Consider the following 23,028-nt stretch of genomic DNA (forward strand, 5'->3'; position numbering starts at 1 on the left):
GTTATAGCAAAATAGGGATTTGGAGAATTTTTCTTTATAATGAGATGATCGGGATTTACTTAACACGAATACAAGATATTAAAAATAGAGACTTTAAGCTGGATAGGTGAGTGTCTTTGTTCAAGCCTCTGGTCTTTATGACCTTGTTTTTTGCCTTCCCCTGAATCAACACTGTAGGGGATTGCAGAGTTATAGGTTGGACTTGATGGACTGATGTCTCCATCCAACCCCATCTACTATGTGACTATTTAATAGAGATGAGTGAGTACTATTCGAAACTCCTGTTTTGAATAGCACGCACCCATAGGAATGAATGGACGCAGCCGGCACGCAGGGGGTTAAGTGGCCGACCTCTGGCAAAGTCTACATGCCGACCGCTTCTATACATTCCTATGGGTGCGTGCTATTCAAAACGGCCATTTTGAATAGACCCAAACGGACACTCCCAACTGGATCCCCATCCAACAGATATTTACACACTGTTTATTATGTTAAGCCTCCCAAGGGGTTAACAACTTAACTGCATCACCCCTTTAAAACTATTTTTTGCTTAACCAAACACCTTCAATAATCTGTTACTTTTGTCGTGTGGATTGTCACAGTTATGGAATACTCAGATATATTGTATATCATTCTGTTGATTACTTTTGTATTCAATTTTTGATCCTTTTTTAACTTTTGGGCTTGATAACTTTATATTCCTGGTCATTATGCCCAAACTGCATTGTTTTTGAGAAATTTCTCAGGCCGGCTGTCTATAAGGGTGACTGGGGTGGCGAGAAGTGCCTTGGCTTTTGTTGCCCATTACTTATCACTGTCTCTCACGGTCTGGGATTTGAGGCTTCTTTGATCTTGGCTGATAATACAAGAGCGGGTGGATGGGTATGAAGTAGAGCAATGATGGACATTTAACTCCAAATGCCGTCAGGGGTTAAGGGAATATGAATCCGATATATTATGGATGGCGATTGTGCCCAGCTTTGCTTATATCCATCGATGGAAAGCTGGCCTTTACTGTCACCAAGTACAAAATGCTAAATTACATACATACTTTGGTTTTGTTTTTGTAAAAAATTTAAAACCTTTCCACCCACGTTGCGAATCAGAGCTAGTTCACATATAACATTACAGGGGCCGTATCCTTTGAAAAGGTGGATGGATTTTAGAAAGAAAAACAACTTGTTCACGGGCCGAGTCAGAATCAGAGGATGTGCGGCATTTAGCGCTTTATACTTTGTGACGAATCCTCTTTAAGTTCCATAATATCAATGATTAGTGGCTGACCCTCTCAATCTCTGATCTGTGTAGGCCTAAGGCGTGATCGTGGGCGAGATCAGTGTGCGATCCGTGTTGGGATTATACAATCCTCGTCAGCCTGTCCTCCTCTCCTATGAACCGAATCCTCTAAGAACCCTGTATCCAGTTGTGTTTGGGGCCCCGTAGGATTATACATGACTCAAATCATTTATTATCTTTTTTTTTATTTTGAAATAATGTTCATTTATGAAAAAATAAGAAACAATGACAGGTCTCCAGTATTACACACTTTGATTTGATCATAGACTTACTAATACTCTTTAGGTAGATTTTGTTTTTTGCCTAGAAGCTAGATCATCACATAAAGCTCTAGTCTCCAGAAAAGAGTGGCAACTTTGTAATGGTTAATATGTATGCAAAATGCTGAATACCGCCACACAAGATATAAGAAGCTGTACTGTCATTTGTAAATCCTACGAGCACTGGAGAGGTCTTAAAGGGCAACCATCACCGATACGGTAGAAAGAGCTATTTTATGGGTTGGAGAATATTTCATGAGACCATGGGGGGTTCAGGGGGGGGGGGGTTCATCTCCACTTCTCATAATCTGGGTTCAGTCCATAAAGTAGCTACCGTACAATACATTGCCAGCACTGCGGTGAAAGACCTCGCCAGCGCTACCAGGACGACACTGTTAAAACTAACAATATTAAAATACCATCTTTTGTCACATTTAAAGGCAGTTGGATATGTTTTCTTCATATTTACATATACAGAGATCTGATCTAGAAAATTGTTACAATAAACCATTTTATGTTTTAAAAACAGGCAGTCTTTGGTGACGCAAAGGCAAAGAGTGTCTTTTGTTTGTTTGTTACCTCCTGCCTACTTCACTCTGTCTCATGAAGTGAATATTGTTGGCACTATCAGAAAGTTCTAGATACTGATCCACCGAATTCACAAAATATCCATCATAACCTTGGACCTTCCCCGTACTTAAAAGTTGTTGTTTCTCGGCTTCTGTCCACATTCGTATGCCTTCCTCTCCTTCCTGAAGCCTCTTCTGCTCCTTAGTCCAAGCCTGGGCCACCGCTCTCTGTTTTGCCGATTCTAGAACATGATCCTTCTCTTCTTCGATGGTGGTTCCATAGCGAACGTTAAAGCACAAGGTGCCGTGTTGAAGTTGTATGTCGGCAAACCGCCTAGTTCTCCCATTAACCAGCGATGTCATCTGTGACACGGTGACGTTGACTCCGTTTTCCAGAATCCGACCGCTGCCGCTGTTTCCAATAACTGTAAGATCTTCTTCCAAGGAGCCCAGTTTAATGAAGTAGTGCGTATCCCGACCTTCGATGGTAAAGTGCAAGTTTTCTAAATAGTGGGCGTTATTCAAGATGGCAGCAATGCGGCGACTATCTTCATTCGCCACTCCAATGACATCGGCTGTGACGACCCCATCTTTGATAGCAAACTTTATCCCTTTTCCAAACAAAGATGGCACTGCTGCAAATCTGGGATACTTTGTGTGTCCGTGACAGGTTTCTTTACTAGGTTTAGGAGCCATAGGAAGCTGATCTAAAGAAATGAAGTTTCTCAGCTGCTTCTGAAGCTCACATTGTATTCCAAGAATTGTCTAAAAGATTATAAATAATAGACATTAGTTCCGTCACAATATCTTTTATAAATCCATAGCTACGTCTTAACAATTGTTTCTGATTCAGCAAAAACTTAAGGGAAACTCCTTTAACAGAGGGTTAAAAACACTTAAAGGGGTTGTCCCATCACAAGGATCCTATCTATACTGCTTGTTAATGTGGATGTAAGACTTTTCCTAAATACACTGCTTCAGCAAAACTGCTTTGTTTGTCCATTATCTTACTTTATTCACTTCATTGTGGACACACCCCTGGACTTATCTGCTCAAAAGTCAAGTGATGTATCTGCCTGCTGCCGGGGGGGAGGGAGGAGGGGCTGCCTGCTGTAAGGGGGAGGGAGGAGGGGCTAAGTGCAGGGGAGCGAGCCTGTGTTTCTAGCTATTCCTGTGTCTGCACCACGTGACCTAGCTTCCTGCTCTCAGATAGAGGAGAGGAGCTGCTTTCATTTCTGAACTCGTCTTCTGTTCTCCCAGTTATCAGGTTAGCTAAATTCAATTCAATTGTGTTCATTATGGCAGAGACAGTCAGTCTCTGTATGTAACACAGAATGGAGTTGCTGCTGCCTGTACTTCATAGTCCAATATTGTGCAAATAGTGTTATTTGAGGACCTTTGATGACATCACAGGCCCTTCAGCCGCCCCATAGGATCACGCTATGCGGTGGGCGGAGCTACACGTTAATTTGGGGCGGAGCTAAACGGCAGGTTGCATGTGAAACCCCACCCACCAAATGATGCAAGAAACCAGGAAGAAAGAAGATTTTACAGCAGTGAAGACTGGCGAGTATGCGACATGGGAATACCCCTTTAAGCTATATCCAAATGAGAGTGAACAATGACCGTTTTTTTAAAGGACATACATGGCAGCATTTAAAGGGTTTTCCCAAGAAAAATACAGCCCCACACAGACCATTCTCTAAGAATAGGACTTGTGTAAGAACCCCTAGGCTTGGGGTTCACATATGACATATATGACAGGCTCCAACGGTGTGTGTTGGACCCCATTGACCATAATGAGGTCCATTTGGTTTCCATCATGGTGTCGTTCATTCTACCAGACTAAATAGTGTAGAATCTTCACTATTTTTTTGGAAACTTTGAAGGAAGCCTCCAGGTCTGAGATGATAAAACCTTACTTTCTGATCCAAAATGACTGAAACCAAAAAGTTCTATTTAGCGCATAGCTACAAAAACGAAGTTATCCTATATATATATATATATATATATATATATATATATATATATATATATATATATATATATATATGTACCGGAAACAATGACACTGAATGCTTTCCCCATGAACTTCATATATAACATATCGACTACGTGCTCATAGGAAAATACCAACCTTCCCAGGATCCCATTCCTGGGTTTTGGCTTGGAGTTGTAGTAATTCATATGTCGACTCAAAGCCTTTTGACTCTGGTTTGGGAAACCCCGGAAGTACATTGTGTAACTGAAATCCAAACAGCTCCAGCCAACTCCCGATGTCTAAAGAGAATAGACAACACAAGTTATCCCCAAGCTCTAGAGTGTCCGGACTCGGTCTATACCCCATCATAGCACACTGTACTATTCTATCTAGTTGCCGATGATCCGGTGATATTTACACAGTCATCCCTTCACAGTCCCAGCTACAGGAACAGTCTCGTCACACTGAATGTCCAATGGCTCCAGTTACTCTAAATGTAGAACGTTTTGTAATGTCTCTTGTGCTTCGCCTTTACTCTGACACACTCTTGCTCATCTAAGACATTTTACGTGTGTTGATAAAAATCACAAGATAATATTGCAGAACTTTATTTTTACACAATGTTGAAGACTATTTCCCTTCTGTCTCCTACAATTAAACGGCTTCTGAGTCTGTATACATAGTTTGTGAACAGATCATCTCTTACGCAACTCTTGAAGACCTTTCACCACCTCAAACAAAGTCAGTTCTTTGTATAATTTAATAGTCCTTGATTCTGCCACACTTGGAATTTTTTGTCTAGTCCCCACCATTCCTGAGCAATCACTGCTGTTAGTTTTGGTGCCTGATATACTATTTAGGCTCTGCACTGTCAGGGGGCGGTGTCAGGCAGGAGAAGGCAAGGGGTGGGATTCTGAGCTCTGACACTGGCTACCTCTGACTGGTGCTCTGAGTCACGCCCCCTGCCTGACACCGCCCACCTGACATTACAGAGCTCATATAGCACATCACGCACCAAAACTATCTGCACCTGTTGCTTGGGAATGGTGAGGGCTAGAGAGAAAACATCTGTCTCAACTGATCACATCTTTTATGTTGCCTAAAATATGATCAGCAGCACATCGCCCCATGTAAACAGTGAAGGCACAAATAACAGTGAACAAATGGAAATATTATGAGCACATGTGGCTGCTTGTCCCCAACAATAGTGGTAAACCTATAGCGGGGTGCAGACGTAGCAATCCCTAGCGATCTCTGTAGCCTACAAAGACATCATTATTACATACAGCAGATAAGTGGGGGTCCCATGAAAGATTTAGCATTATAATACCTGTAGTATACTGCGCCACGTCCTGGGTCTTGCCCACTGGGTAGTTATTTTCAAATGAATACAGGTTAAAGGGCCTTGGATCAGTATTTAATCTATTCCAGATGTGATGGTTGGGTGTGGCCCAACGTCCAGCTACGACATCATAATCTCGTTGTCCGAGGTGTACGAGTTTCGTTAGGGAATCATATAGTCCTCCATAGAATCCAGTTATGATTTCGAAGTCTGGATTGGTGTCTTCATAGATGTCACCATAAGGCGTGTAGAGAATCTCCTTTATGACCTGGCCTCGGCTGCTAAATACAGCCAGGGGTGTTCCTGTATTGTCACAGGCTATATAATACTCCTCTAAACTGCTCAGCTCCATGGCAATGAGGTGTCCTTGAAGATCATAATAGAGGGACGTTATTTCGGAACTGCTGTGGTTGTATAAATGAGTAACTCTTATAGGATTAGCTAGATCTGCATAGAAGAACTGTAAGTGAGAGCCAGTACTTGATTTGCTCGCAACACGTCGTCCAAGTCCATCATATCGGTAATGTACATTCCAACCGGCAACCTTGTTATAGGCCTTGGTCAAAAGCCCATTAGAATTGTACTCAAAAATATCATTGCCCCTTTGTCTCAGAAAGCCATCTTCATCCATCCTATACTGAATCTCTCCCAGTCGGGTAATGCGATCTCCAATGTCATATCTCAGCGGGATCAAGCGGACGCTATTCCCATGGCTAAGAAGGTTTATATTCCCATTTAGGTCATAGCTGTATCGCCACTGAAGTTTGTCATTCACATAAACCGCCTGAAGTTGCCCATCAGGGTCATATTCATATGAATATCTTGTCAAATTGGCGTCTACTCCAACTCGTATTCCGCACATGATCATTCGGCCCATGTTATCGTACTGGATTGTCATCCAATAAGAGATAGCCTTCAGGATCTCATATTGCACCTCGATAACTTGCCCGCTAGAGCTAAATATCTTAGTATGTTTCATCATGGAAGTCGTAATGACTTGGTTTAGATCATAATTGATGACACTGAATTTTCCAAACTGTTCAGTTCTCCCGGACACATCGACGTATCGGTATAGGTCTATAGGAAGAGGAATCTCATTGATCATTGCTTGCATGCTGGTCACTCGGAAGTTGTTATAGCTGTAGTCAAACCTCGCGTTTACAAGCCCTTCTTCACTGAATCTGAAGATCTGTCGGCCAATAAGAGGTCCTGTTGGGAAAATTTCAATATTTTAATACAGGAATCATTGGAAAACCATTTTTCGATGACTTTTCATTGGTTTTTGTTGCTTTCTGTGACAAGATATCACATTGCAGCAGAAGTTCAGGTTATCTCTGCTACATTTGTACATTCATATTATTCTCCAACAGAACAGAAAATATCTGCAGTAGATGAATAAAACTATGTCAGTTCTAGGGTTGAGCAATCGTGTTCGGAAAAGATCGGATTCCGATCGGCGATCGAGAAAATTTCACGATCGCCATCGGAATTCCGAACACGATCTTTTTATGTGGGATCGAGATCGGTGATTTTTCCCACAATGCATTGCTTAGCCTTCACACTGAGTATACGATGTATATTCAGTGTGAAGGCTCCGCTGCAGTTCCATAGGAATGAATGGAAGCAGCCGACACACAGCCTTAACCCTCTGCGCGCCGGCTGCCTTCATTCATTCGAATGGAAGTCTAAACTAAATCTCTAGCAGCTACTTACCTCCAGAGATGGCTGCTCCGGTGCCCTCCTTCTTCTTGCCTCGCTGCCCCGCCTCCCAGGTTAGTGTTTAAAGTGCTAGGTAGGCGGGGCTTGTGGCTTAGTGTGGGCGGGTACAGGGCGGGGAGACGTGACTTCTCCCTTCCCAGTACCCGCCCACACTCTCCTAACCCGCCCACACTCTCCTAACCTGGCAGGGAGGGGGCAGCGAAGAGAGAAGAGCAGCGTGGAGCAGCAGCGAGGCGAAGAATGAAGGCACGGGGCACAGGACCAGCCATCTCTGGAGGTAAGTGGCAACCAGGGGGTAGGATTGCTTTTAAAATCTGATCTCCGATTAAAAAAAAAAATCCCATTGACTTGCATTGGGATCGGAATTGGGATCAAGATCGGGTTTGAATGAAAAATGATTGGAAATCGGATTTTAAAATCGATCCTGAAAAGTCAAGATCGGCCCAACCCTAATCAGTTCTTATTGTCATTAAAAGTGATTGGCTAAGTAATGATATGACATACCTGTCTGTCTATATCTAATAGTACACACAAATCCCTCATGCATTAGATGGATTGTCTTAATGACTCCTGACGACTCTTCATAGGTGAATGTGACCTGGGTAGTGTCATACAGAATCTCAGACAGCCGTGTTTGCTTTGTGTACTTATAAAAGACTCTACGTCCGGTTCCGAGATGCAATGTCTGCAGTAAACGTCCATCTCCGCTGTAATCTTGTATAAAAGAGCCAATGTTGTCTGGTGGGTTGTATATATTGCGGTAATATCCAACAGAGAGCATGGTCTGGAGACTATGGCGGACCATGTTAGGCATAGTTACTGAAGCAAGGTAATCTGAGTGGTCATATTCAAAGATGTATCGTCGCTGGCTGTGCAAAAACAGGCTTATAGACTGGAATAAAAAAGAATGAAAGAAGTGAAGTTATTACAGGTCTCACTCAACATCCACATACTCAGAAAAATACAGAGCGACCGACCTACTGATTGTCAACATCCACATATTGTTTCCTTTCTATCTTTTATTCCTATTATATTTTATGTATTGTTTTGTGCTGTTATCTGTATTTGCTTGTCATCCACTGATAGGTATTTCTGTATATCTTAGCGGCTAGTACCGACCCACTGGAGTATATACACATATAAAATGTATAAAACTTGTTTTGTATTATCCTATAAACCCAGGCACACTCATAAGGAATGAGGGGAAAGAAAGAAGGATGATCACAGGCGTGCCAAGTGGCTTGGTAAGGTGATATCCATCCCAAGCCATATGAAAACCTGCGTGCAGACGAATACGAATATTACGTCACCATATAATGGGTTATTGTTTGACAACAGTGATGAATTTTGCTGCTGCATAAAAGACACAATGGGATGCAGAAGCTTTTACTGAAGCAGATCAATCCTACAATGCTCGCTACCAATATTCGACTTGTGTAAATGGTTATTTTCCCAAATCCATCACAAGGCTCTAGTCAATAATGATTCCTCCATTTTCACCTGCTCGTACTAGTCACTGAAGGTTGTTGAGAAGATATGAATTACTAGACAGAAAGAGTATGTCTTCTGGGGAACTTGAGGGTAGGTAGATTTTACTTACAGGACCTGACTAGAAGAGACTGTGACAGTCTGAATCCAACTAGACTCCTATAATACCTTTAGGTTATGTCAGTAAAGAGGTTTTACAGCTTCAGCTCTGTCATAATTATGACCAATCTATAAGATAGGTCATTGGTATCTGATATGTGGGGAACTGACACCCAGACCTTGCTCAGGTCAGCTGTTTTCTAAGCCTCCGAGCACTGGAAAAGGAGCTGGAGAGTGGAAGCAGTCTACTCCTATTCAGGTAATAGGATCAGAGCTGCAGTTCCCTGATATCTCTGTTATACAGGGGACGAGGTTGCACAAAATGCTAGTGCACAATGCACCAGTGATACGCTCATGTAAACCCCTGATTGGACTGGGACACTTGGACATGATGCTAGTGCACAATGCACCTGTGATACAACTTATGTAAACCCCCGATTGGGCTGGGACAGTTGGACATAACGCTAGTGCACAATGCACCTGTTATACTTTCATGTAAACCCCGGATTGGACTGGGACGCTTGGACATAATGCTAGTGCACAATGCATCAGTGATACACTCATGTAAACCCAGGATTGGGCTGGGACACTTGGACATAACGCTAGTGCACAATGCACCTGTAATACTCTCATGTAAACCCCCGATTTTGCTGGGACACTTGGACATAATGCTCTTGCACAATGCACCTATGATACAACTTATGTAAACCCCCGATTGGGCTGGGACACTTGGACATAACGCTAGTGCACAATGCACCTGTTATACTCTCATGTAAACCCCTGATTGGACTGGGACACTTGGACATAACGCTAGTGCACAATGCACCTGTTATACTCTCATGTAAACCCCCGATTGGGCTGGGACACTTGGACATAACGCTAGTGCACAATGCACCTGTTATACTCTCATGTAAACCCCCGATTGGACTGGGACACTTGGACATAATGTTAGTGCACAATGCACCTGTAATACTCTCATGTAAACCCCTGATTGGACTGGGACACTTGGACATAACGCTAGGGCACAATGCACCTGTTATACTCTCATGTAAACCCCTGATTGGACTGGGATGCTTGGACATAACGCTAGTGCACAATGCACCTGTTATACTCTCATGTAAACCCCCGATTGGACTGGGACACTTGGACATAATGTTAGTGCACAATGCACCTGTAATACTCTCATGTAAACCCCTGATTGGACTGGGACACTTGGACATAACGCTAGGGCACAATGCACCTGTTATACTCTCATGTAAACCCCTGATTGGACTGGGATGCTTGGACATAACGCTAGTGCACAATGCACCTGTTATACTCTCATGTAAACCCCCGATTGGACTGGGACACTTGGACATAATGTTAGTGCACAATGCACCTGTAATACTCTCATGTAAACCTCAGATTGGGCTGGGACACTTGGATATAACGCTAGTGCACAATGCACCTGTTATACTCTCATGTAAACCCCCGATTGGACTGGGACACTTGGACATAATGTTAGTGCACAATGCACCTGTGATACAATCATGTAAACCCCTGATTGGACTGGGACGCTTGGACATAACGCTAGTGCACAATGCACCTGTTATACTCTCATGTAAACCCCTGATTGGACTGGGACGCTTGGACATAACGCTAGTGCACAATGCACCTGTGATACAATCATGTAAACCCCCGATTCTGCTGGGACGCTCCCGTTAACCTTCATTAAGATGCATGTATCTATTTTTAGTTGCAGAACTTTCTCTGACCAATCTGTTAATCCACACCCTAAGGAGACTAAATAGTTAAAATGTACTAAAAAGTGTTGCATTTTCTAATTGTATGGCTCTTAGCCCCAACTTGTCTAAAAGTGAATTTGTATTTTAAAGGAATGAAATGATAATGTAGGTACGGCATTTACCCATTGCTAAATCACTATTTTATTACGGTAGAACATATCTGACATGCTGCACATTTTCCATTCTTTTCTTAATAGTTTGCCATTAAGGAGATGTTTTAACAGTAAGACTTTTATAAAACTAATGGCATCTGTTTCTTTTCAATCCTATGAAAGTACTGTGATCAATTGACTATTTAAGAGACTTATATGTGAACGGGAACGGACCATTATTCAGTCATAAAAGACAGCTGGAATGCATTGTGGTGATATCCTTTAATTTCTCTTCCTTTGCTATTGTGCTTCTCGACTTAACGATTCTTACTCTTCCGTAAAAGAATAAATAAGCCTTCAGTCAGTTTATTGTTAAAGCTTTGTGTCGCTCACCACTGTTCCTTCTATTTCTCCATTAATTCCTTCTTATAGAAAAACATTGAAATGTTTTAAGCCTTCACTTACCTTTTCCTCATAGGTGTAGCTCCAAATTTTACCATTGGCCCAAATCCGAGAGACCAACTTTCCGTTTTGATCGTACTCTAATTTTTCAGTCCATGTTCCTCTCTGGATGGAAGTAACAAGACCACTTGGAGAATATGTGATGTTGACTTCTTGGTACTTGCTACTTGGGGACCACAGGATGGGATGTCCGGTTTTATCATAAAGGATTCGGAGAGTGAATTTGCGGTGGTCATCGTAGATTTTTCCTGTTCTCGTGATGTGATCGAAATCGATCGATAATAGATTTCGGTTGTGAGCCTACAATGGAAGCACAAGTCGATTGTGAGCTCCAGTTTGTACAAGTACGCTGTTGTATAGCTTCATGCATAGTAACTCTCCAGTAAGACAGGACTGTGTGTCTTGAATCAATCTCTTGTACTTTCTTACAAATCTCATGCAAGACTTTATATAGTAGTATAGAACGATATTGCTGTGAATAGAGATGAGCGAACAGTGTTCTATCGAACACATGTTCGATCGGATATCAGGGTGTTCGCCATGTTCGAATCGAATCGAACACCACGTGGTAAAGTGCGCCAAAATTCAATTCCCCTCCCACCTTCCCTGGCGCCTTTTTTGCACCAATAACAGCGCAGGGGAGGTGGGACAGGAACTACGACACTGGGGGCATTGAAAAAAATTGGAAAAAGTCATTGGCTGCCGAAATCAGGTGACCTCCATTTTAGACGAATAGTGGATTTCAAATCCGGGTCATATGAGAATGTGAACTTTGTGACTATGAGACAGGGATAGCTGTACAGGCAGGGATAGCTAGGGATAACCTTTATTTAGGGGGGAATGTTATTAAAAATAACTTTTTGGGGCTCTATCGGGTGTGTAATTGTGATTTTTGTGAGATAAACTTTTTCCCATAGGGATGCATTGGCCAGCGCTGATTGGCCGAATTCCGTACTCTGGCCAATCAGTGCTGGCCAATGCATTCTATTAGCTTGATGAAGCAGAGTGTGCACAAGGGTTCAAGCGCACCCTCGGCTCTGATGTAGCAGAGCCGAGGCTGCACAAGGGTTCAAGCGCACCCTCGGCTCTGATGTAGGAGAGCCGAGGGTGCGCTTGAACCCTTGTGCACCCTCAGCTCTGCTACATCAGAGCCGAGGGTGCGCTTGAACCCTTGTGCACACTCTGCTTCATCAAGCTAATAGAATGCATTGGCCAGCGCTGATTGGCCAATGTATTCTATTAGCCTGATGAAGTAGAGCTGAATGTGTGTGCTAAGCACACACATTCAGCTCTACTTCATCGGGCTAATAGAATGCATTGGCCAGCGCTGATTGGCCAGAGTACGGAACTCGACCAATCAGCGCTGGCTCTGCTGGAGGAGGCGGAGTCTAAGATCGCTCCACACCAGTCTCCATTCAGGTCCGACCTTAGACTCCGCCTCCTCCGGCAGAGCCAGCGCTGATTGGCCGAAGGCTGGCCAATGCATTCCTATGCGAATGCAGAGATTTAGCAGTGCTGAGTCAGTTTTGCTCAACTACACATCTGATGCACACTCGGCACTGCTACATCAGATGTAGCAATCTGATGTAGCAGAGCCGAGGGTGCACTAGAACCCCTGTGCAAACTCAGTTCACGCTAATAGAATGCATTGGCCAGCGCTGATTGGCCAATGCATTCTATTAGCCCGATGAAGTAGAGCTGAATGTGTGTGCTAAGCACACACATTCAGCACTGCTTCATCACGCCAATACAATGCATTAGCCAGTGCTGATTGGCCAGAGTACGGAATTCGGCCAATCAGCGCTGGCTCTGCTGGAGGAGGCGGAGTCTAAGATCGCTCCACACCAGTCTCCATTCAGGTCCGACCTTAGACTCCGCCTCCTCCAGCAGAGCCAGCGCTGATTGGCCGAATTCCGTACTCTGGCCAATCAGCACTGGCTAATGCATTGTATTGGCTTGATGAAGCAGTGCTGAATGTGTGTGCTTAGCACACACATTCAGCTCTACTTCATCGGGCTAATAGAATGCATTGGCCAATCAGCGCTGGCCAATGCATTCTATTAGCGTGAACTGAGTTTGCACAGGGGTTCTAGTGCACCCTCGGCTCTGCTACATCAGATTGCTACATCTGATGTAGCAGTGCCGAGTGTGCATCAGATGTGTAGTTGAGCAAAACTGACTCAGCACTGCTAAGTCTGCATTCGCATAGGAATGCATTGGCCAGCCTTCGGCCAATCAGCGCTGGCTCTGCCGGAGGAGGCGGAGTCTAAGGTCGGACCTGAATGGAGACTGGTGTGGAGCGACCTTAGACTCCGCCTCCTCCAGCAGAGCCAGCGCTGATTGGTCGAGTTCCGTACTCTGGCCAATCAGCACTGGCCAATGCATTTCTATGGGGAAAAGTTAGCTTGCGAAAATCGCAAACTGACAGGGATTTCCATGAAATAAAGTGACTTTTATGCCCCCAGACATGCTTCCCCTGCTGTCCCAGTGTCATTCCAGGGTGTTGGTATCATTTCCTGGGGTGTCATAGTGGACTTGGTGACCCTCCAGACACGAATTTGGGTTTCCCCCTTAACGAGTTTATGTTCCCCATAGACTATAATGGGGTTCGAAACCCATTCGAACACTCGAACAGTGAGCGGCTGTTCGAATCGAATTTCGAACCTCGAACATTTTAGTGTTCGCTCATCTCTAGCTGTGAATAAAGTTCTTACTAGTAACTACAGCTACATGTACATCTTTTATTCTCAGCATCTCTTCAAGCCAGGATTGGATAATGAAGCCAAGTTCTGATTTGGTCTGAGTCTTAGGTTGAGTTCACACAGAGTTTTTTGGTCAGTATTTTGAGGTGGGATCCGCCTCAAAATCTTGACCAAAAAAGGCTCCCATTGAAATGAATGGTAGCCGGTCATTTCTTTTTTCCACGAGCGGTTTGTTCCGGCTCTCGGAACAAAGAAGCGACATGCTCATTCTTCAGGTGGATGCTGCGGCTGGTTCTGCCGCAGACGTCCAGCTAGAGACACTCCCTCCTGACCAGGTCTATTCATTTGGGCCTAATTCAGAATGGATTGCTGTGACTGGATGCCGGTGCATTGCATCGGCATGCAGTCACAGCTACCTGTTTTTTGGTCCAGAATCTGAGGCAGTCTCCGCGTCAAATTCTGAGACAAAAAACCCTATGTGAACCCGGCCTTAGGCTTCCGACAGGTCAAGTAGACCCAGGCAGAGTTTGACTAGTGGTCAAAGCAATAGCTGTAAGCAGAAACTCGGACGCTGAGATCTCTGACAGTGTCCATAGACTTCTAGCATATTTGAACGCCTCAGAATTCATATGAATGTACAGGCAGATGCCTTAAAGACGTTTGCAATTATCCAGTGAATGTTGTAACACATAGATGATAAAGCATTGCTCACTGTGGCGGTGTTGTGTTCCAATAGAGAGCCACGCGAATGCTATGCCACAAGGCTCTGTTTCTGCTGACAGATATAAGTAGCGACTGCAATGATCTAAGCTGACAGCAGTAAGATTTTGTAATGTTTTGCCGTGAAAACTGTCAAGCAATTTCTGCAATATTTATAGTTACAATTAATTTTAAGCGCAATCTATTATGGAATATAATGATATTGTGATGGAAATAATTACAACATAATTACTGGTTCTAATTGTTGTCATTGTTGGATTGTTCCCTGGCTCTGTGTTGCTGTAATACCATTTAAGTACAATTTACATGCTATAAATATACTGCAGAGGAATCCGTACATTAGTGAGGAACAATTACAGTTTCCTTCTGTAGATGGGGTGGCCATAAAGATTCTCCTCAAGAGATCAGTCCAAAGTTGAAGTATCTTTATTGTGCATGGATGTATATTATCTATGACGGCATTGAGTGTTTTTGCCTTTTGCACTTTAGGAATTGACTCCTGGGGCGGGTTCCAGACAGAAGTCTGCACATTCTGGTGGTGAGCAGATCTAAGACCGCAGCAATGCCAACAAATCGATTCTCTCTTTGCACTTTCTATCTATTCTCTTGGCAACTGGAAAACACAAAGATCTCAACAAAGACAGGGGGTCCCAATAGCAAAGATTAAAATGGACCCCTAATTGTGGTGCCATAGACTATAATCCACTGGGTGTCCACCCTGAAAAATGCAGAGAAAGAAATCCTGCAAGCTTCGTATTTGGAATGGGGGACAGAATCCTCGAACAGAAACCGAACTCTGGTGTGAACCCAGTGTAAGAAAGCCAGCAACATTCAGGAAGGAATAGAAGGAACTGACATGGGGTTAGTTATTGTTGGGGTTAGTATGATTTTTTTTGTTAATTTAGGTTTTATTTGTACATGTCAAAAGTGTCAAAATGTCCAAAATCTCTGGCCATGAAAGGGTTAGCTCTAGCTCTACTGAAAACAACTTCTCGCTGGTGATTTATAACCTAATGAAACATTTGACCAAGACTTAAACTTGTGTCCTGATGTTACTCATTTTCTGAATTCGGAATGTGAGACAGTCCAGCCCAGCGGTGCCTGAAGAAGGGAAGCAATTTCCCACAAGATATCGCTCCAGACAGCAAAGTAATTTGCAATCTTCTTGTAGCTTGTGCTAATGTTATAGTCATAGCCTGAGATAGATTTAGATAGGGTGAAAATATTCTGCAAACTCAATGTATAAGAATGAAAGCTGAAGAGTGGGCTCAAAGAGAGAGGACTCAAAAGTGATGCGAAATCCATACGCATTCATAGGAAGTGTCAGTGATATCAAGACCAAGTAAAGGGGAGGGGGTTATAGTTTTCCCATGGGTTATGGGGGACATTACAGTAAGACTCTAAAATGACTCTGAATCTCGCTGACTAATACTATATTGTTATATGAAACCAGTTAGTATGACAATTACATTTCAGAAGTTTACTTAGAGAGATGTGTACGGTCATTGACACGCGGTGGGATAATTGTAACTGCGGACATTTTTATTATATTATGGTTACTATAAGGATTGGCGGTCTGAGAAGGGGATGAACAATGTCTGTCATGTGTCCTACTTGTGGAAATAAGTCTCTGCTCAGAGGTTCAGGCTCAATGTAACGTGTTTGGACTCAGTTAACAAACATATGCCCAGATGTATGCAACCATAAGCCCTCTAAGATCGGGTTCACATCTGCGTTCAGTCTCCAGTTTGCACAATCTGGCGGGTTTCCGTCTTCTACCCTGATAAAGTGGACAGGGGACGGAAACACGGCAGTCAGCTTTCAGACCCATTCACTGGTTACTACCGGCCTCCCATGCATTGAAAGCGCAGGCTGCACACGAGGGACAAGGGGATGTCTCCCATGTGCCACCTGTGCACACGCCATGCTTTTTTCCATTAAATGAATAGGAGCCACGGAAGCACGGGCTGCAAAATAGGACATGATATGGCCTGGACTATCAACCCACACATGGGACTGTGAAATTCACGGTCTTAGAAAAGAATGGGTCAGTGTGCTATCTGGGAAAAACAAGGACAGCACACTGAGCGTGGCCACGGTCATCTGCAAGGGGCCTAAGTCTTTGTCTATGTTGTTCCTGGTTCTCTTGATTTTCTGCTGCCGTGTTCAGCTTGCTTTGACATGTTACTAATTTTATGACTCATTTTCATCTGTATTGTATGAAAAACTTTATTAAATACCACAGTTATAAAAAATTGGATTCAAAATGGACTTTAAAAACACCCAAACCATTTGTAATGTCCGTCTTGCACCCAAAGGGCGGCGCTTTTCATGGATTCCTCCAGCATATTAATGGGAAAAAAAGAAGATATGACCTATATTTTGACAGTCTGTTTCAATGTATCCCTGTAGGGGACTGTAGGGTTATAGGTTGGACTTGATGGACTGATGTCTTCATCAAACCTCATCTACTATGTAACTATGATCATCAAAATAAATGTCATGTGAATAGCCCCCATTTACAGACATTGAATTTAATGCTGACTTGTGCAATAAAAAACGGCCATTATTCCCTGTTGAACGAACATAGCTTTAGTTGTAAAGAACGGAGCACCGTGAGCACGTGTCAATTGACCGATGATCGTCTGCTTTGCCTATCCTGCTAAACACTGATACTTCTGGCTGGAAAATGTCTAACACGGACTTTATTCTTTTCATTTTCTTCAACAAAAGTCAGGCAGTATGCACAAAACCATATTAGAGATCTTATCTTGTCTGTCATACGGTGCTCATTCAGCTAAGGGGTCACGGTCATTCTATTGTCCTGTGAATGACTTTTCTTTATCATAGAATCATTGTCCCAGAAACCAGAATTTTTTGATTTCTACAACTAAGGGCTGCGCTTTCATTTTCTGCCATACTCTTGAATGACTGTTGTTTGTAAAAGGTGTAAAAATGACTCATTTACCCGCACCCTTATAACACTTACAATTTATGATCCAATTATTCCCAGGGATGTTAAGTTTTGGGAAATTCACTACTCCGCAGCACGTGTTAATACAGAGACACGTATGTGCATAACCAGCAGATACAATTTATTACGAAATGATAGGTCTGGGCTGCAAAGCACCGCGGGGACATAAATCCATCCTTGACACTTGTACTCTTTTATGTTGCAAATAATAAGCTACATCATAAACTGTCTGATCTGTGATATTACGAGCACTGACCTCTGTAGAGATACAGAAAGGCAGCCTCGGAATTGTGCTGAACACAACAGAACAGATAATATCTCTGATTCACAATGAAACATTTTATTGGAAATATGTGTCTGATTCTTCTCCCCATTGTCAGACACATTTACGCCGTGCAGGACCCAACTTACTTTCATCTTTGTTTTATTAATGTTTGCTATTCTTACCCTGAAATTAATTCCTAAATATTCTAACATTATAGAAAAATAAAAAGATCTAAGGATTTGGTAGCCATAATGAAATATTGCAATGATGTAGTCACAGGAGAATCAGGGCTGATAGCGTAGGTGATTGTCACATTCACTCATCGCTCTTCTATTACGTGATGTTACACTTCTATTCACGTATAAATGCAAATGGAAAGATATAAGGAGCGGGGCTCAGTGAAGTTCAGGCATTTATGGCTAAAGAAAGGCAGAGCTTATAGCCGTTCCCTTTTAAACACCAGTAAGTAATTGTTATTGTGTTGCTGTTGTTTTGTCGATTGTTTGATTTTATGTTAAGAAAAATTTGTTAATAAAAATTATCTAATTTAAAAAAAAGACTGTATTTTTGCAGATGTATTAACATCTATCAATATAGATAAGCTCAGGACGAGAACCGGGACATCGGGCTTCATTGTGAGAAAGCGGAAGACTTGCATCACGTGGGACTATAAGGTCAGGAATCTATATAGGGAAATACAGTTCTGAGATTGAGAAGATTTCTAGGAAATTCTAGGAATGCCAAATCACATAGGATACGAAAGTGATCGCAGTCACAATAGAGATGGACATTGTATCTTATGTCCATAGAGATTCATCAAGGAAAGGGGTTTAATTCAAGGAGATTCTCCGACTGTGGTTTAGGGACATGAAGAAACTGACTGTAAGGCCAAGGCCCCATGTTGTGGAAAGAGAGGGTTTTTTTTTTGTTGCAGATTTTGTTGCCAAAAACCAGGAGTGGGTTGAACAGAAGGGAGAAGTATAAGAGCTTCCTAGATATTTCCTAATCCCTTTGTAGCCATTCTTGGCTTTGGCTCAAAAAACTGCAACAAATTCTACAACAAAAAAAGCTGCGTTTCCACAATGTGGGGCCTCAGCCTAAAGCTGGATATGTCCAGGGGTTTATTTTCCTTCCTCTCAGTCAAATAGTCAGGTCCGTACTTGATGGTTTACTTGATGCATAAAGCTGGCCATAGATAAATCCCATGATCTGACGCCAGTGATTTCACCAGAACTGTATGGGTGTAATGATATCTACCGCAGGGTGAAATAAGGATCTGCAGTTAGATCTTAAGTCACAGAGATAAGTTGCCAGCAGATATCTCCATTGACAAGATGTACATGTTTACTCAAGAGAAGCATGGAGGTGAATAACAGAATACAAGACTTGGGTGACCACGGGACGACCCGCAGTTATAAAGCGCTGCAGAAAAAAACACGGTGGGATCGCATCATGGTTCTTCCTGCAGCGCTTTAAACAGAACGTTCATGTAATGTTTCGCAGAGTTTTCTGTTACAATTATGAGACATTATACTGTGTGCAGGGGCCACGATAATATAAGATAAGATAATCCTTTAATAGTCCCACAGTGGGGAAATTTCAGGGCATAGGGCATAATACTGAGTGCAGGAGCCACTATGGGGGATAATACTGTGTGCAGGGGCCACTATGGGGCATAATACTGTGTGCAGGGGCCACTATGGGACATAATACTGTGTGCAGGGGCCACTATGGCACATAATACTGTGTGCAGGGGCCACTATGGGGCATAATACTGTGTGCAGGGGCCACTATGGGGCATAATACTGTGTGCAGGGGCCACTATGGGGCATAATACTGTGTGCAGGGGCCACTATGGGGCATAATACTGTGTGCAGGGGCCACTATGGGGGATAATACTGTGTGCAGGGGCCACTATGGGGCATAATACTGTGTACAGGGGCCACTATGGGGGATAATACTGTGTGCAGGGGCCACTATGGGGCATAATACTGTGTACAGGGGCCACTATGGGGGATAATACTGTGTGCAGGGACCACTATGGGGGATAATACTGTGTACAGGGGCCACTATGGGGCATAATACTGTGTGCAGGGGCCACTATGGGACATAATACTGTGTGCAGGGGTCACTATGGGACATAATACTGTGTGCAGGGGCCACTATGGGACATAATACTGTGTGCAGGGGCCACTATGGGACATAATACTGTGTGCAGGGGCCACTATGGGACATAATACTGTGTGCAGGGGCCACTATGGGACATAATACTGTGTGCAGGGGCCACTATGGGACATAATACTGTGTGCAGGGGCCACTATGGGGGATAATACTGTGTGCAGGGGCCACTATGGGGATAATACTGTGTGCAGGGGTCACTATGGGACATAATACTGTGTGCAGGGGTCACTATGGGACATAATACTGTGTGCAGGGGCCACTATGGGGTATAATACTGTGTGCAGGGGCCACTATGGGACATAATACTGGGTGCAGGGGCCACTATGGGACATAATACTGTGTGCAGGGGCCACTATGGGACATAATACTGTGTGCAGGGGCCACTATGGGACATAATACTGTGTGCAGGGGACAATATGGGGGATAATACTGTGTGAAGGCCACTATGGGACATAATACTGTGTGCAGGGGCCACTATGGGACATAATACTGTGTGCAGGGGCCACTATGGGGGATAATACTGTGTGAAGGCCACTATGGGACATAATACTGTGTGCAGGGGCCACTATGGGACATAATACTGTGTACAGGTGCCACTATGGGACATAATACTGTGTGCAGGGGCCACTATGGGGGATAATACTGTGTGCAGGGGTCACTATGGGGGATAATACTGTGTGCAGGGGCCACTATGGGACATAATACTGTGTGCAGGGGCCACTATGGGACATAATACTGTGTGCAGGGGCCACTATGGGACATAATACTGTGTGCAGGGGCCACTATGGGACATAATACTGTGTGCAGGGGCCACTATGGGGGATAATACTGTGTGCAGGGGCCACTATGGGACATAATACTGTGTGCAGGGGCCACTATGGGACATAATACTGTGTGCAGGGGCCACTATGGGACATAATACTGTGTGCAGGGGCCACTATGGGACATAATACTGTGTGCAGGGGTCATTATGGGACATAATACTGTGTGCAGGGGCCACTATGGGACATAATACTGTGTGCAGGGGCCACTATGGGACATAATACTGTGTGCAGGGGCCACTATGGGACATAATACTGTGTGCAGGGGCCACTATGGGACATAATACTGTGTGCAGGGGCCACTATGGGACATAATACTGTGTGCAGGGGCCACTATGGGACATAATACTGTGTGCAGGGGCCACTATGGGGATAATACTGTGTGCAGGGGTCACTATGGGACATAATACTGTGTGCAGGGACCACTATGGGACATAATACTGTGTGCAGGGGCCACTATGGGACATAATACTGGGTGCAGGGGCCACTATGGGACATAATACTGTGTGCAGGGGCCACTATGGGACATAATACTGGGTGCAGGGGCCACTATGGGACATAATACTGTGTACAGGGACCACTATGGGACATAATACTGTGTGCAGGGGCCACTATGGGACATAATACTGTGTGCAGGGGCCACTATGGGGTATAATACTGTGTGCAGGGGCCACTATGGGACATAATACTGGGTGCAGGGGCCACTATGGGACATAATACTGTGTGCAGGGGCCACTATGGGACATAATACTGTGTGCAGGGGCCACTATGGGACATAATACTGTGTGCAGGGGACACTATGGGGGATAATACTGTGTGCAGGGGCCACTATGGGACAGAATACTGTGTGCAGGGGCCACTATGGGACATAATACTGTGTGCAGGGGCCACTATGGGACATAATACTGTGTGCAGGAGCCACTATGGGACATAATACTGTGTGCAGGGGCCACTATGGGGGATAATACTGTGTGCAGGGGCCACTATGGGACATAATACTGTGTGCAGGGGCCACTATGGGACATAATACTGTGTGAAGGCCACTATGGGACATAATACTGTGTGCAGGGGCCACTATGGGACATAATACTGTGTGCAGGGGTCACTATGGGACATAATACTGTGTACAGGGGCCACTATGGGACATAATACTGTGTGCAGGGGCCACTATGGGGGATAATACTGTGTGCAGGGGTCACTATGGGACATAATACTGTGTGCAGGGGTCACTATGGGGGATAATACTGTGTGCAGGGGCCACTATGGGGGATAATACTGTGTGCAGGGGCCACTATGGGACATAATACTGTGTGCAGGGGCCACTATGGGGGATAATACTGTGTGCAGGGGCCACTATGGGACATAATACTGTGTGCAGGGGCCACTATGGGACATAATACTGTGTGCAGGGGCCACTATGGGGGATAATACTGTGTGCAGGGGCCACTATGGGACATAATACTGTGTGCAGGGGCCACTATGGGGGATAATACTGTGTGCAGGGGCCACTATGGGACATAATACTGTGTGCAGGGGCCACTATGGGACATAATACTGTGTGCAGGGGCCACTATGGGGTATAATACTGTGTGCAGGGGCCACTATGGGACATAATACTGTGTGCAGGGGCCACTATGGGACATAATACTGTGTGCAGGGGTCACTATGGGGTATAATACTGTGTGCAGGGGGTCACTATGGGACATAATACTGTGTGCAGGGGCCACTATGGGACATAATACTGTGTGCAGGGGCCACTATGGGACATAATACTGTGTGCAGGGGCCACTATGGGGTATAATACTGTGTGCAGGGGCCACTATGGGACATAATACTGTGTGCAGGGGCCACTATGGGACATAATACTGTGTGCAGGGGTCACTATGGGGTATAATACTGTGTGCAGGGGGTCACTATGGGACATAATACTGTGTGCAGGGGCCACTATGGGGTATAATACTGTGTGCAGGGGCCACTATGGGGTATAATACTGTGTGCAGGGACCACTATGGGACATAATACTGTGTGCAGGGGTCACTATGGGACATAATACTGTGTGCAGGGGGTCACTATGGGACATAATACTGTGTGCAGGGGCCACTATGGGGGATAATACTGTGTGCAGGGGCCACTATGGGGGATAATACTGTGTGCAGGGGCCACTATGGGGGATAATACTGTGTGCAGGGGCCACTATGGGGGATAATACTGTGTGCGGGGGCCACTATGGGACATAATACTGTGTGCAGGGGCCACTATGGGACATAATACTG

At 44.3% G+C, this 23,028-nt stretch overlaps 1 protein-coding gene across 1 annotated transcript in view; it reads right to left on the reverse strand.

Annotated features, from left to right (window-relative positions):
• Positions 1–1,901: 1,901 nt before the first annotated feature.
• TENM1 (teneurin transmembrane protein 1) overlaps positions 1,902–23,028 on the reverse strand; it is a 441,834-nt gene continuing 420,707 nt past the window's right edge. Inside the window, exons 30-34 of the mRNA XM_075259290.1 lie at positions 11,096–11,392; positions 7,672–8,059; positions 5,437–6,657; positions 4,263–4,405; positions 1,902–2,890 (exon numbers count right to left, since the gene is read on the reverse strand). Coding sequence (XP_075115391.1) covers positions 2,132–2,890; positions 4,263–4,405; positions 5,437–6,657; positions 7,672–8,059; positions 11,096–11,392 — 2,808 coding nt within the window. The 3' untranslated portion in view covers positions 1,902–2,131. The remainder of the gene's footprint in view (positions 2,891–4,262; positions 4,406–5,436; positions 6,658–7,671; positions 8,060–11,095; positions 11,393–23,028) is intronic.

This window comes from Leptodactylus fuscus, chromosome 11, assembly GCF_031893055.1.
Source record: "Leptodactylus fuscus isolate aLepFus1 chromosome 11, aLepFus1.hap2, whole genome shotgun sequence".
In the NCBI taxonomy this organism is placed as follows: domain Eukaryota; kingdom Metazoa; phylum Chordata; class Amphibia; order Anura; family Leptodactylidae; genus Leptodactylus; species Leptodactylus fuscus.